We start from the raw sequence: 17,193 nt of genomic DNA on the forward strand, positions 1-17,193 counted from the left end.
TGATTCTTATTTTCTGATAATAAGTATCATTATTTTATAAAAGATATGGGTGTACCAAATTGATTAAAATTGAAACTTTTTATTCACAGATAATTAAAACAAATCTAAGAACAAAAAAAAAGAATAATTCTTATTTTCTGATAATAAGTAATTTTAATTTTATTAAATATGTGGGCTTACCAAATTGATTAAAATTGAATCTTCTTATTCATAGTCAAAAGAAACCTAGAACAAAAAAAAAATGATACTTAGTTTCTAATAATCAGTAACATTCATTATTTTATCGATATTCGATATTTTATCGATGGACATTCTTATGCAAAGATAGTCAAGAGAAACCTAGAACAATAAAAAAGAAATGATTCTTATTTTCTGATATTAAGTATCATTTATTTTATCGAAGTTATGGTTCTATCAAATTGAATAAAATTGGATATTCTTATTCATAGATAGTCAAAAGAAACCTAAAGACAAAAAAAATAAATTATTCTTATTGTCTGATATTAAGTATCATTTATTAGCGATTCGTTATTTTCTATACATTCAACAAAGCTACATCGATAAAAAATGAACCCACAAACAAATAAAAAAATATATTGAAGTATTATTTCAAACCTTTGAAATAAAATTTTTATAAAGTGTTCATAAGTACCCAAGAGAGATCTAGGTTAGGTTAGGTTATATCGGCGATTCTAAATATCCAATTATACAATAAGTATAATTGTGTTACCTAATATGTTCATAAGAGTGAGATCCTGGAGTTGGTAAAAATCCTCAAAATATAAAGCTACTGTAATAATATATCAGCGCCGCGCATGTGCATCATTCACTTAATTTTCTGATTAAACGGAAGATTCAATCTTTTAGGGAAGTTTCCTCAAAGACTGTGACCCATCAGCAAACTATCATAAGACTAATGTCTTTACAGGACACTCAATGAGAGTGTTGAATGTTTACGTAAATGAAAGCGACCAACTTAAAGACTGTTTATCTTTAAGTCGTCCCATAAGAACATAAAAAAAAATTAATATTTTTCAAAATCTGTTCAAGTTAAAATTTTCTTAGGTTGTACATTCAAAATTTTAAAAATAGAGAGAAATTTCGTTATTTTTTTACAAATGACCAAAAATGAATTGCTTGAAGAGAAATTAATTATTTTCACAATTTATATTTCTTTATAAAATTATAACACAATTATGTAAAACGTTCTGAGGCTACTGAAAATATCGATAAATCTATCGCATGGGCTGAGACCAACAATACTGATAATGCTGATATACTAGCACCACGGAGTCTACGCGAAAAAGCATAGACTTTTTGTGAAAAATTGATAAGCCATTTCCCTTACTTTTCTACACCACTGTAACAAAATATATAATACTAAAATTGCTGAAATTGATAAGCCGTTTCCCTTACTTTTCTACTCCACTGTGTAGACAAGTCATTTTTTTGATATCCTTAAACAAAATAAAGTTGAGTGGAGCAGACAACTCCTCGACTCCTGTTGCCGAAAAAAGGAAGAACTTAATAAAGTAAAGTTAAGCAACCTCTTATATAATGGCATTTTCGTTACAAACATAAAAAATAAAAATATCAATATAATTTTATTTTTGTGTTCCTTTTTATTTGGGTTTGTCCTTGTCTGAATCTTTGCATAAAAGAGTAAATTCATATGTTTATAGTTATGTTCGAATATACATATGTAGGCATATATACGAGTACAAGTATATGTATCTTTATACATATATAAACATATCTATATACCAATTCGTGAATGAACATAAAAGTATATGAAGGAAAAAAGAAGTCCATTCGAATGCCTCTCCCTAAGTATCAAATTGTTGGGCTACAAAAAGACAGTCAAAGGACTTACAGGGTGGCAATATAACTTAATTATTGTGAAGCATTATTCTCTACCATATATGTATTTCAGCATTATAATGATTTGGTAATATGTGTGGTGACCATGTATAAGTAACAAATTGTGAGTATTTTTATGTACATTCAAGAATTTGTACTATTATATATTTCACTTAAAATAAATTGATTAACTTAATTTTTCCTATCATTGATCTGGTCTATGAGCCTTATTATTAAATTAGTCTTTATAATTCTAACAACCTTTTTTCTCTCATAATGCACCGGGCAAATTTTACCCATTTTCAAATAATTTTTACCTTATATTTACCTTCATATATATATGTATATATATACGTACCAAATATATAGTAAAAAGTAAATTGAATAAACAAGATTATGGTAAAAATATTTTTTGGAATAAATAGATTAAAAACAACTAAATTTTTATATAGTTGTAATAATTTGTATTTAATTTAACTTTATAATAATATCTTAATGAAACTGATTAATATCTGCGGTACTATCGCAATAAGGTTGGTCTATCTGAGACAACACATGAGCTTAGAAAGAGATGAGACTTTTGGTATCATTATTTATGAATGTCCATCATTAATCTTAACCAAGAGAAAAATAGTAGCACCTGTTTTTCGATTAGGGTCAATATATGTTAGTTATTGTGGTCTTATTGTTTATGAATGTTTGTCATTGTTCTTAACTAGAAAAGAATATTATTTTTTCTGGTTCCATTATTTTTGACTGCCCGTCAGTGATCTGAACCAAGAAACGAATAGTAATACCTGTTTTTCTATTAGGGTAAGTATATTAGTTCTTCTGGTCTCATGGTTTTAACTGCCCGTCTTTGATCTTAGACAGGATAAAATCAATACTACCTATTTTTCGATTACGGTCAATTCGTTAGTTCTTCTAGTCTCATTCTTTATGAATGTCCGTCATTGAACTTAACCAGAAAAATAATAAAAGTGGCTATTTTCGGTTAGAGTCAGTTATGTCTCGTTTAACTGGGAGTCCAAAATCGTAGTAACTTTCAATTTCTCTATTGCTTTTAATATGCATATAATTTGACGAATTCATAAAATATTTGATTGCATTTGATTTTTCTACATATATATTTTTATGTGATATATGGACTTTTTATTGAGAGTCCTCAATATTTCGATGGATTAGAATTATACAAGCCTTTTTATAATTAAAAAGGTATCCATGAATTTTAAAAACTACTTTAGACAACTTAACGTTATACAAGTATATATTTTCATAAATTTTCAATTTAACTTTTACATTTATCATTATGCGAAATACACTGTCAGTCTATATGATTTAGTTATCTCACATACGATATAGTTCAATTTTATAAACGTATATTTTTCATATTCAGTGCGTATGAGTAACATTATTTAGTTACTTCCAATAGGAAGTATTTAAAAAAATTTGTTATATGTACGATTGCGTTAATTGGGTTAACATTTAAAAATATGTTAAATGACTTACAGATTCAAACTACTAGTTGAATAAATATAATATAATTTGCTTTTATAAATACTAAAGAAATATAATTTTATAAAAAGTTACCAGTAAGTAGCCTAAGTACACACTTAGGGAACCCAAGTCCGTAATGGTTTTTATGTTAGAAAAAAATTTTCAATGGGTAATTTTCTATTTACAAAAAGAAGATTTATTTTAAATTAAAATATACTTAATAAGTTAATTAACTAAACAATAATAGTTTTTATATGTTCATGTCGATTTTAATGCAAATCACCACAGTTTCTCCCATTTAATATTCGATTTAACAAACTTGTCAGATCTATATATCATAAGAAAGCAAAGCTGAATTTAAACGAAATATATTTATAGCATTCATTTATGTAAGATTACTATATTTTAAAACATCCCTTTATCTTTTAAATTAACATATGAAATATGGGACAAATCATTTTCACTGACTGTTTAAATCCAAACATATTACTTTATTCCAGATTTTTCAATAATGTCGTAGCTTTGCTAGAATCTCTTCAGTCACAGTTGCATGGATTCTCATGTTTTCTGCATTATTGCGGACTATAATTTTCAGTTTTTATGATGAAGTCTTCTGCAGAATTGAGTGAAAAAATTCACTATTAATATCGATTATTTGGACAGCGCAGTAAATCAAGTTCACGAGTATCATGTTATTCGTGTAATTTCTACTATTGTTCAGCATATATAAATAAAATAAAATTTATATTTAAAATACTAGAATAATATATAAGAGCAAAAAAAAGTATTTTTTATATCAAAATTAATGAATGCTGATATCCTCTGATGTGTAATTTATTCTCGTAAAGAAATAGAGACTAACCTGTCATAAAAAATATATATACCAACAAAACCTTTATTTTCTGGATACAACATAAGTTCTAATAATCCATTGATAGTAAAGAATTGTATTAATTTTTTCACTTTATTCATTTAAAATTAAGTTCCACATAATATATGGTATTTCTGTAAAATACTCTAAGAATTTGTGTGTCTTTAAAGCAGCCTTTAACATTTATTATATTTACCCACTTCTTGATAAAATAGGAAATGAGTTAACTACTAATTTGCTAACTTCTAAAGTTTTTTATTTCGATTAAAAACTTGTTAAAAAAACTAATTTGTTATTTAAAACTTATTTATTTATATATTTTCTTCTATTGGTTCATGTGATAAACCACAAAGTTACGCAGTGAAACTGAAAACTGATTGCTGATCAATTTCTAAAAGTACTCCAAAGGTAAAGATTTTCTGAAATCTATTAAAAAACATATCATTAAGAAAATAAACAATTGATTGAGCTTTCAACATCAATATCATCAATTCAACAGTAATAGCATTAAAACACTATTATACAACTTCATACCTAAGGATAGAATATCTTTTCTCTCACATCTGAGGATTGAACACAATGTACTTTACAAAAAAAAAATGCTGTAAAGAGAACTTTACATGCCACTGCAAGATCAAATGTCTCAGTTAAACTGGATCTTACCATTACTCAACTACATAACTCAGTTTTAAATATCTTCTTGAATATCTTTTGTATTTTTCCAAAAAAAATCCTTTGACTCAAAAATGTCCGAATCTAGGTGTCACATCCGCATCTTTCAAAAATAAACTCTTTCTAATTGATTAAAAAAGTTTCATATTTCGAAGCTCGTTTGATTTCTTCCTCAGGGACGAAGTATTATTCCAAACTTCGAAATGTCGGCAACATTTATAAAGACTACTTTATAATAATAAAAACAAATATAAAAATAAGTCTATATGCTTTTATTTTCTCTTCATTTTCCTTTTTTCACCAATTAAAAAAAATTTAAAAAGTGAATTGACAACTACTCGAAATAAAAGCTTTCATTATAAGACCTTAGCACGATTAGTTTATTTTGTTTTTTAATATAAAAAGAATATATATTAAAGAATATATATTTTTTGTATTGTTTAAACTAATGTATAGACAAATATCTATATAAAAGAATTACAGCAAAATTTTATTATTTTTATTTAATTAAATTTTTTACTGACAAAACAGATGTTTCGAGTCAAGTACTCATCATAAGTGATCTTTTTTGCAATATTTTTTATATTTTATTATTCCTAAATAATTTTTTCAGATTGTAAGTATCAAGACTTAAACTTACTCTGCGATAATTTGAAACTCAAAGTTAGTATTAATTACTCAACTAAGCCAAAGTCGTACTTGTCTTATTCTAACTTAGAGTTTTGTTAATTTGCTGTGAAAGTTTATTTAAAATTCACTTGCTCTAGCATATAAGAATGATTTCAAAAATCAGTTAAATAAAGAACTGATTATAGTTATTTTTAATTATTAAAATTCAGTGTTATTTTAACAATTTTAGCCTTGTACTAATTTTAGATCACCCCTTTGAGTAAAAGTTTGGGCTTGATTAAAAAAAATCACTCATCAAAGATAAACTTGTTAAAATCAAATGCAAATAGAAACAAAACTTCATTCAAATTCATTCGAGTTAGCAGTAGATGGCAAGTTATCTACTGCTAACCCTGTCTTCTTCAAGATAACGCAGAAAAGCTGTACCAACGCACTGATTTTTACTTTCACATTTCCATTAAGAATATTTAGTCAATTTAAATTCTGTTTTCTTATTAATGCACTAACTCTTTAAATGCATATATCAGCTATTAGCATCAATTATTATTAATTTACTCTAACTATGGTTGTCAGTTAATTTCACCTCCCACTACTGGGTTACTTCACACTCTATTAGTTATTGGCTATTCGCTTAAAAACTATTTTTCATTCCTATTAGTTTGTTAAATGCTTTCTTATGACCCTGTATTAATAATGGAAATATATATGTCTAATACATTAACAATGAAACTGAAATAAACACACCCATAACTGGTGGTAACTACTGAACTGGCTCGACTGCATAGATCACAGCTATAAATGTGTAAGTATCCTTTTGTGAACTGAACATCGCCTATACCATTGTCCTAGACACTTATATGTGTAAACTTTTGTAAAAACTGCTATCAAAAATATTATTATGGAAACGAAGTTAACTCAGTAGAGAGCATTACTTAGGCATTGGTCAACACTTAAAATTATAGTTTGCATGCCAAAGCCTACAATAGTGACGACACCACAAGCTGCCAAGCAGACAGTGTGAACAAACCCAGTAATAATATCAGTAAAACACGTAAACCCTTTTATTTTGATAGGAATACATATGCTATGAGTAAACATTTGGGTGAGGATATAGGATACATGTATAATTTAATCGTGCCAGATTATACTTATTTCGTTTTGCATGCCTGAATACGACCAACCTTTATACGTTAAGCAACTCAGCGCTAAATTGAATAGGAAATTGTAGCACAACGAAATTGGCAACCCGAACATGTTCCGTTGGTTATGTTTAACACAGGGATTTTATTATGATATTCCATGTTGTTATGAATGCCGAGCACATACAGCTGCACATGAACATTACTCCTTCAGCAACAGTTTATGCAATTTATGGTTTAATAATTTACTTTGATGGAAAATTTACAACTGAAAAGACTGCTGTTCCCTACAGAATTTAAAAGTATGAACGTTACACATTAAAATAGGCTATTATTTACTATATGTGTGGTATTTTGGTATTTCTCTACTTAGTTTTGTTTTTGCAATTGCGCAAATTTACCATTCTATTAGCAGATTTGCCACAAAGTTATTTATTAGCTTCACACCCACGCAGATGGTGTGCTATATACCAACATGATTTGTTCAGAACTATTTAAAAGCAGATATTATCCTGCAATAATAATAAATAACGATTAACTCCCATTAATAAAATGAGAATTCACGACACTGAAATACGTTTTAATGGCCATTTTAATGATTTTAATTTGGTGTCAATTTTGACTTCCATATTTTATTATGTACGTAAAAATATCTGAAACAAATAACTCAATCCTATTTTAGCCAGTTTTTAATTATACAATAAATTTTACTTTTTACCATATTATAATAAACCCAAAAAAGAATATATAGAAATAAATGATTAAATTCGTTGATTTTATTTACTAAGGAATGATACCACTTATCTAAATATAATTAGATAATTGGTGTCAATTATTAATAACTAGATATTTACGTCACTTCTATATGGTTGAGAAGCGTTTAGCAAAGCTTCAAACACTACTATTAACCAGCTAGAAATTGCACACAGCCAGGCTCTGAGAAGACTTTTCAAAGTTCCATGATACATTAGGATGAATGACATCCTCATGGACATCAAGATTGATCTCATCAAAAAATACATAAAGGATAGAACCCTGCAATTATTTGCGAAAACTGACAGACTTACCAATACCGCGTTATCAAATCTCAAAATGGTTACAAGCTCCTCGGGGAGGTATGCAGATCTGAAGTCAATTATTGCTTAGTCTGATGAAGTGATAAACAATAATCTAGTCAAGGTGTAAAGAGCGGTTTTGAAAATACCTCGAGTTAAAAAAGAGTATAAGTGCTTAAGTGCACTAGCTCAAAATAACTTCAATATAATAATAATTACTTTTATAATTGTGATTATCTAATTATAATTAACTAACAATAACAATGAACTATAGGGTATGGGAAGTGGTTGTTGACCTTATCGAAGTACGTGATTATCACTAGAAGCTGCCGCTAAAATATGTCACACAAGTCCTGTTTGGAACGATCTTTATTATTTGATGACCATATATTTGTAAAATTCTCAAAGATTCGATCAAAATGTGATAAAATGATGTTTTTGATACTCTCAATTATAATATCAACGACACTTATTTCTGCAACTGAACCTACTGCCATTTCAGACGTTTCTGTGTGATCTGATGTCATAAAGTTTTTACAGTATAGTAATTTCTTTTAATTGGCCTCACTATAAATACTTATTTTTAAAAAATTCATTTAATGCAAGTGCTTTAATGCCAGCAAACTACTGACTCACTGAAAACCGAAGGAAAGCTTAACGACTTTGGGGCTCCTGGATATAGAGAAACCACGAGGCAGCAAATGCTTTAAACTAGGCCAGTAATTGATATTTCATTGATCATTAATATAATGATGTGACTCTTTTATAAAAAATTAAAATTGGGGACTACAAAATGTACTTTGCAATTGGAAATTGAACACGTCGTTTAAAAACAAAGGCAACGGATGTGATCAAATAATTATTTGATAATATTAAAGAAATTCTTCAATTTGTTAGTTATAAATTTAAGCTTTTATAGATAAACTGTTTGCAGTAACTATATAAATTAATATTGCTGTTTTTAATAACAATAGTACTTTACTGTAGCACTTTTACAGTCTGTATTTGATTTTATTCATTTAGCAGATGTGAAACTATATACTTTTTTAATTTTCAGATGAAAGAGAAAAAGAGATTACTATCCTTGATTGCTAATGTCACTTTCACTTACATAATCCATTCTTTGAAGTGGTCAACTGTAAGCAAGAAAATCAATAAACTATTTATGCACTGAACCTACTATGCAGATTTCATTTATTATTAAAATATTCAAATATTTCTTATACTTAAAATGATTTAAATTTGTTATTATTTGATACCATCAATATATATAAAAAAAATAGCCAAAATGAGTCAGTCCCATTTCTTAAATTCAATTAATAGCCAAAAAAAATATTCGCCTAACCACACAGAGAATCATTTTAATTGCTATATAACAATCAGATAACTCTGAAATGATGCTTTGCAATCAATAAATTCATCTCTAAGAGAGAACTGCTATTCTATCAACTATGTTTCTTATATATACAGCTTTTATTCATACCATACTTCTATCCATGCCGCTAAAGAGCAGAGTGTGCATACATAGGATCTTAGTTTTAAAAAAATCTTATAGTATAGAACTGTAGTATAGAATGTATACCAAGATTAAAATTACACTTAGTAGGAAAACGGAAGTAAAGTAATAAAATCATTATTTTATAATATTAAAGAAATTTATTAACCCATTAGTTATAAAATTTTTTCCTGATAGATATACTATTTTCTGTAGGTAAGTGCATTAATATTGCTTTTTTCAATAACAATAATACTTTATCGTAGCACTTGTACTATCTATGTTTGATTTTAGTTATTAGCACATATGAAACTGCTAAGATTTCTTATTTTCCGTTAAGATAAAAACAAAAAAGAGCGGGATTTTATAAATAATAAAGAAAGGGTGAAGATATCCATTCCAACTTATGATATTTCTTCACTTTTTTTAAATTTTTCATAATAATTCTGGCACTACATTGCTTCCAGTTTATTAATCATTATATTTAATTTAATATTTTTAAAGATATTAATTATTATAATGACTCACTATTTGTTAATATTTTATTAAAACTAAAAAAACATTAAGCATACATTCTAATCTCAACTCATTGAAGTATATAACAATTATGATTACAACAAGTCAAATAATACTGTAGCTATTTTCCCTAGTAATAATTCAAAATAATACATTTTAACACTAATTTCTTTTTAAAGGATATTACGTATTGTACATAAATATTTATGTATTTATGTTCCTTTATGTGTGATTGCTTGGAACCACTCACATGACAAAAAAATTTTCCAACAAAATTAAAGGCGTATCACACGTGTGAATTGAGGTTTTCATTGCCCTTATGACTGTTGCGTTCTTGGATTCGTTTTATATACTCGTAAGCATACATAAACGATTACGTCAAATGTATTTTTGTAGACTCACTCAGTATTTATTTGTTTAGTTTGAATGAACAACTGTGTTGCTCGTACTATAGACTTCATTAAGAAAAGCAACATAGATACACTTCCTCCAACCTAGTTTCCATTATCACGCAAAAGCCAACTAAATATGATTTAGTATACCATAACTGAATATAGATATATTTATATTTAGGAGAATCTTATACCTAATTAATGAAATTAATTAAAATGCTTTAAAAATATCTAAAAACATATGATATGATTTAAAAAGAAAGAAAAACAAATATTGATTTAATATCATTCCAAAACTTAATAAATAAAATATTATAAAATATTATATTATTGCGACCAAAAACTAAGGTAACGTATTTAATTTAAAATACGCGAGCTTTTCAATTTGGGCAAGTCTTTTTCTTAGATTGTACGACTAACCTGGATATAATAAATAACCAAAGATTATTAATCAATGGTTAAGAAAAAATGTACAGTAAAGTAACCACTGATATGACAAATTATGAAAAGTAACCGGTTCCTCTTCTTCTTCAATACCCTTTTTTTAGTAATTTAAGGCGTTTTTATAAGGGTCTCTTAATGATCTGAAAATATTTTTCCTTTGGTTTCCTGAAACCTTTATGCAGTTTTTAAAATTGGCCTCATATTGTTCATATTGTCGTCCAACTAAAATTTAACTACTACCTTATTTGCTTATATCTAATTCTATCTCATTCTGTTTTAACTTTATTAGTCATAAAAATATGATACCGATGGCTTCATCTTCATTTCTTTTTCCGTGCAATTCAACTTAAGTTCTGAAATCGATAAGAAAAACATAGCAACAAATTATAAATGCAATTCTTAAATAGATATCCTAGTGGTAGGAGAATTAATATCGAACTTAATCAAAGTATTCGTGTATGTATATAGATATAGGATACAGGATACTTACAGTGAACTGGTTCACATGTTGTTCCACTTATATACTACTTGATAGTTTGGCCATATTAGTTACAGTCGTAGGTAACTCTAATGCAATTAATGAGAATGTAACCACCATTAAACGATATCGTTTAATATATCGAGCTTAAGAGACGACACCGACATCTTTTAATTCACAATTGTTAAACCAAGAAAATAGTTCATATACAAGGCTTATATTATATTTATATAATATATTATATAATATATAATTATTATATATTATTATATAATATATTATATAATATATTATTAATAATATATTATTAATAATAATTATTAATAATATATTATTAATTATTATATTGTATTATTTTCATACTTCGTCCTTCTTTATTTTATCCTTCTACATTTTCATATATCTGAACAATTAATTTTATAAACTCTTTTCAACACTCTCACCTTGGCACAAACTTCTTTTAAAATCCGTATACTTCTCCCGTTAGCCAACATTTCTTAGTTAATTATATATCTAAAACCCTATAAAGAATTAATTTTAATCACAAAAGCACTATATTACATTAGAAATAAGAAAATTCACAATAATCTATGACCACCTATAGCGAAATAAGAATTCGTAAAATTTTGTTAAAAATTTGTTGAAAACTATTTCAACCCGCATTAATTCTTCAACCAGAAAACTCGTTTTTACGTCTAGACATTCACATCTAATATAATCATACCGCCCAACCTCAAGTCAAATACATTTAGCTTATTATTTATTATTATTGTTACTCCTACTGTTTTTCTTTTCCTGTTCTATGCTTGCGACTTCCTCTTGCCAGCACATATAATTCCTAAGCCTTTCTATTCTTTCTAACCCAATTATAGATAGGTACAGGTCTGAACAATAAAGATTACTTATTATAGCTAATTTGTTATTGTTAATGTGTGACAAATATAAGTAGTTCTAATTTTCAAAAACTTATTGTTAGTCGTAAAGATCCAATATATAAAACAAAATCCTTATCTATCCAACGCATATATATATATCTGAAATAGAATTTGAAATCTTAATTAAATCATTAATATCTTCTTAAATGCGCAATTTAAATTCAGAAAAAAAACTTAATATGAATGGGTATCTATAAGGTGTTCTATAAATCTTATATATTCCCTCTTGTATAATATACTCACTACTTATATGCCGAATGTACATTTCAGGATTTTGTTTATAAACGTAGAGATTAATTTAACTACAGATAAGAACTGATTTATGTTCCAGACAAAACTCGATTTATAAAGTTTGTAGGGGCGCTATGCTTCGCTAGAATTCAAGGATGGATATAATAAAAGAGAATGTAAGGTAAAATAACCTATTTCTTCTCCTGCCAATCATTCTGAAATTATAAAATTCACTTAAACTTCCCTTATAAGATCATTTTGTTCCTTTCATATTATATCTTGAATATCTTAATATTTATACAAATAATCTAATTTTTTGATATTATAGACTTTTTACAAAGCAAACGAAAATAATTGTATATATCTACGGAAAGAAACCCGAATTTTATAATTCACTCCAAGATATGACACTGTTTGCGTGACTCCAAGTGTAAATATGTTTTTATAATTACGCATTGCGTGCGAACATGTTGAGAATTGTAATTGAATTAAATATTTTGTTGACTTAGAACTGTTTCAGCAGGTGTCTAATATAGACAACATAATTGATTTATATACTTTTAGTCTGCTATAATAATACTTAAGAAACTTATTTCATAAAAAACAACATACATGTTTGAAGAATACAAAATTATTTATGGGCAAACTAATTTAGTATTACAGTTACATAAATAAATGACAGTGTTACAATTTTTATTTGATAATTGAATAATATAATAACATACAATATATATATATATAAATTAAATAGGTTTCATAATAAATATAATATAAAATAGTACATAAATTTATTATACAAACAGTGAGAATATAATAAATTTTTAAATAACTTTAAAATACAATTGTGCAAGAATTAAGAAGTAATAAAATTATTTTAAAATAACTAAATTAAAATAATGGCTGTGTGTAATAAATGTACAATTTATATATAGTATTCAATTGGAAGTCATACAAAAATGAAATTATTTATCAAAATAATTATTAAATAATCATAAATAGAAATAATTAATAATTTAATTATATACATTAATTAGCTATTAGTCTATAGTGGAATCATAGTTTCCTGGTTTTTGAGATACATACAATACCAGAATTGTTGTTATGGCGCTCACTAAAAATATCACATCAAACCAACGATGATAAAAATTGAAATGCAAACTACCAAGTACTTCAGTAATAATCACACGATATTCTGCAGGCATATTCATTCGCATCAAAAGTACTGATGAGCAAAAATACATGCCCATAATTTGTGCTAATATTAAAACGATAATATTTGATGATTTACTGGATGATATTCTGTAAAAAAACTAAACAGATATTTAATTATAAGCATTTATTTAAAAAAAGCAAGTTTATTTTAGATGATTATAGCTTAATTGAAGCGACTTCAGGAAAATTTGTCTAAGGCAAAAATGCTTATTATTAATCCTTTAAAACATGTTTTTAAATTTTAAACCATTATTACCTCAGACTCATTAAAAATTAAAAAAGAGAATTTAGTGACACACAGTGTAGTCCGATCATCAAATATTTAATATAAAAATAAAGTCTGTAGTATGATATATAATATCGTTTTGGTACACATGCTCATTTTCGACTCACTCTATCATTTCTTTCACATTCCTCTCGGGTCTCTGTCAAATCTCTCTCGCCTCATTTTTGTGTCTTTCTTGCCTCATTCTCGACTATTTTTTGAACTATAATATCGTTTTGGTACACATGCCCATTTTCGTCTCTCTCTATCATTTCTTTCACCTTCGTCTCGGGTCTCTGTCAAATCTCTGTTGCCTCATTTTCGTGTCAGAAAGACACGATCAGAAATTCTCGCCTATTTTTTCTCGCCTATTTTTTTCGCCTTTTACAGGTCTCTAATGTGTTTCCCTCGCTTCTCACACACCTCTTCTGCTTCTTTCTTGCCTCTTTTTTAACTTTCTCTAACCCCTTTCTTGCTTCATTCTCCTTCAGTCTTGTTTTCTGGCGCATTGTATTTTTAGACAATATTAAGTATGTGTACCAATATTGTGATAGTTGTATAAGGGTATATATATATCGATAACTAAGATTAACCCAATTTAAATAAACAAAAAAAAGAAAAATATATAAATCTATCAATCCTAGGTTGATTGATTTTAGTGGAGCTTGAGCTTCTTCAACCGCCCAATTCATACCTAAGAGCTATTTTTGTACCATATACTCAGAAAAAATAAAATACGTACCACAGCTAATAGCTGTTTAAAAGGAGTTTTTAAAAACTAATTCAGTTTTTATGAAAACATCATTAAAAGAAAAACATATTATGTCAACTAAAAAATGGTTAGAAATTTTTTGTGGATATTTGCTCCAACTTCTTACCCACCCACTCGTGTACATCATTGATGGTATTTCCTTTTTATGAGCTACAATAAAAATTACCTTTGTTAAAGTAAGCAAAAGGCCACGTATGGATGTAACAACAATACAGCCAACAAGTAGAAAAGATATATGCTGATTCCAAAATGCCAAATCGATATCAAAACCACACCAATGTACTGCTATCTCGAGGCCACGTGTTACTGGATCTTTTCTACCGACGCGATCAAAAATTATATTTACAGTACACTAAATTTATATGGAAGTTTATATAGAGAGATGAAATTATTTAAGAAATTTACAGCTTACTATAAAAATTTTCCAAAGACAATAAACACTGAAAAAATGTCCAATAACATTGAAATATTTTCCCTGCAAAGTTTGAGACCATTTTTGCCGTTCCTGCATATTTTTTAATGAGTTTATTTCTAGAAACAGTTGTCGTAATAACTCCTCCAAGCCATATATTTCCATACGTAGCTGATTTATATCTAAGTAAATAAAATTATAAATTTCTTATATATATCATAAGAATACATTAAATTTCTTACTTTCTCCACCAATATCTACACGATTTACTGCTGAACTCAGAAATGTCCATATACGCGGTTTACTTTGATTGCTTTTATTGCGTTTATGCATTTCCAATGCAATGCGTTTCTTTTTGCCAGTTATCATATCCACGGTCAACGCTAGTCGTCGTTCTAAATTGATGACATCGCTTTGGGACACAGGCCTGAATATTAAATTCCATATTAAATTTAATTAAACTAAATTATTATAATAAATTAATTTATCTACTTTATAAAATATGTCATGCTTTGATATGGACAATTAACTGCACCAAATCCTGAAAGTATGGCCATAACAGTAACACCAATCACGCCTATACGTGAAACACCTTGCTCTATTGTAAATATGCCATGAGAAACACTTAGCAATGGGAATGGATCACCAATTTTCCAAAGACCATAAAGAAACGCGAACCAACATATCATAGTGATTATTCGCACCCATTTGTCAGAAACTGTAAATAATAAATGATTTGAATAAAATATTTAATTACATTAACATTAACATAAAGTTAAATATTTGTAATAAAGCAAAAAAAAAAATAAACTAACCAAACGAAATGCTATGTATTACAGAATATAATATATAAAGTGGAATAACTGCTATGACCATCAGTAGTAAAAGCGTTAAACCTAAACGCCAATGAAAATATCTTGAACTTGATTCCAGCACACCCAGAATTTCGAAAATAATCAACTCAAACATTGTTATGGATAAGGCAAATGTAATTGAAAATATTAATTGCACGGATATGTGACGAATTTCATAATTCTTAAAAAGTTGCTTGTGAAAAAATATCCAACCACCAGCAAAAAAAAGAACCTATATAAAAAAATTAAAAATATTACTTTATGGATTAACATGCCGGGCCTCGCACCAACCTGTGAAACGAACACTATAATGCAGTCTTCTAAAAACGCCATCGCGTATTTTTTTGTTATTGATTTTCTCTAATTGTTTATTTTATTTCTTTAAATAATTTCATTATTTACAAAACGAAGTAGATTTGCAAATTAATTTTAATGAATTTAAATAGGCTTAAAAACTTTACATTGCCAACAAATCGTAGAGTAAACAAAAATATTTTTAAAAGCTGATGCAGAGAACAGCTGACTTAACAGTTTGAGAACCATTGCGAGTGCTTACAGTGGACTTTTTTGACTTTATCATATAAATATTATATACTTGGCGAATTATTAGTGTGAACTATCGCTTAAAATTATCTAAAGACATAAAAGTGTGATCTATCTCGCAAAATTCGTTGAAAGACACACTTAAGTTATGTTTATCTTCATTAACTGTATTTAAAAACTCTAATCTGATCATTCCTACGGATCTATTAGGATTTCCAACCTATTCACCTAATCACGCTTATGTATATAAAAAAGGAGTGCTTTAAATTTGTCACCAATACTTTTACTACACTCTAATTACGATGTTCATAGCATTGAAATATGCTATTACAAAACGCCAAAGATTAAGAAGAAATGTAAACAATCTTATAACTATAATGTCCAGCAAGCAATTGAGTAATAGGGCGTTTACACTGACCGAAAATGGTGCATTTTGAATGAGTCATTTTATTTAGGTTATGTTCAATGTATTCGTTTGCATTTGGAACATATTTGGAACGCATTCGAACGTCGTTGGGACGCATTCATACAGAATGTAATGAAATGGATCTCATTCGCGCTTGAAATTTTGTATGCAAGAATGAGTAATTCGCTTCTTATTTTCGATTTTTGACCAAAATAAGTGTAAATGCCGTATAAGGCAAAACAAAACTATTGTGATTTTATGAAGAAATTTCAATGGACCAAGAAATCTGCATTAATGAAAATTATATCTTGAGTACATTACCACAACTCTTATTATTTTATCAAAGCCATTAGTACAAAAAAAACTACAAACATAATTTATGTTGTTTACACATTTGCTTTGTTTGACAAAGTCGTAAAACTGAACAGCAACTTCTTCAAATTACTCTATGTGCAGTCTCATTGAAATATGTGCATTCTGTTAAAAAATTGTTTCTAACGCAGCCAGCATCAAT

The 17,193-nt window shown here is 27.6% G+C and overlaps 1 protein-coding gene across 1 annotated transcript; it reads right to left on the minus strand.

The window, feature by feature from the left end:
* Positions 1-13,229: 13,229 nt before the first annotated feature.
* Positions 13,230-16,139, minus strand: LOC119680693 (Golgi pH regulator-like). Its single transcript, XM_038093636.1, has 7 exons — positions 16,022-16,139; positions 15,692-15,962; positions 15,369-15,594; positions 15,119-15,303; positions 14,877-15,058; positions 14,631-14,816; positions 13,230-13,525 (listed from the first exon to the last, which is right to left on the minus strand). Exons 1-7 carry the CDS (start codon positions 16,061-16,063, stop codon positions 13,253-13,255), a joined length of 1,365 nt encoding a protein of 454 aa, XP_037949564.1. The 5' UTR covers positions 16,064-16,139; the 3' UTR covers positions 13,230-13,252.
* Positions 16,140-17,193: the final 1,054 nt, after the last annotated feature.

The sequence above is a fragment of the Teleopsis dalmanni genome, chromosome 2 (assembly GCF_002237135.1).
Source record: "Teleopsis dalmanni isolate 2A chromosome 2, ASM223713v2, whole genome shotgun sequence".
NCBI lineage: Eukaryota > Metazoa > Arthropoda > Insecta > Diptera > Diopsidae > Teleopsis > Teleopsis dalmanni.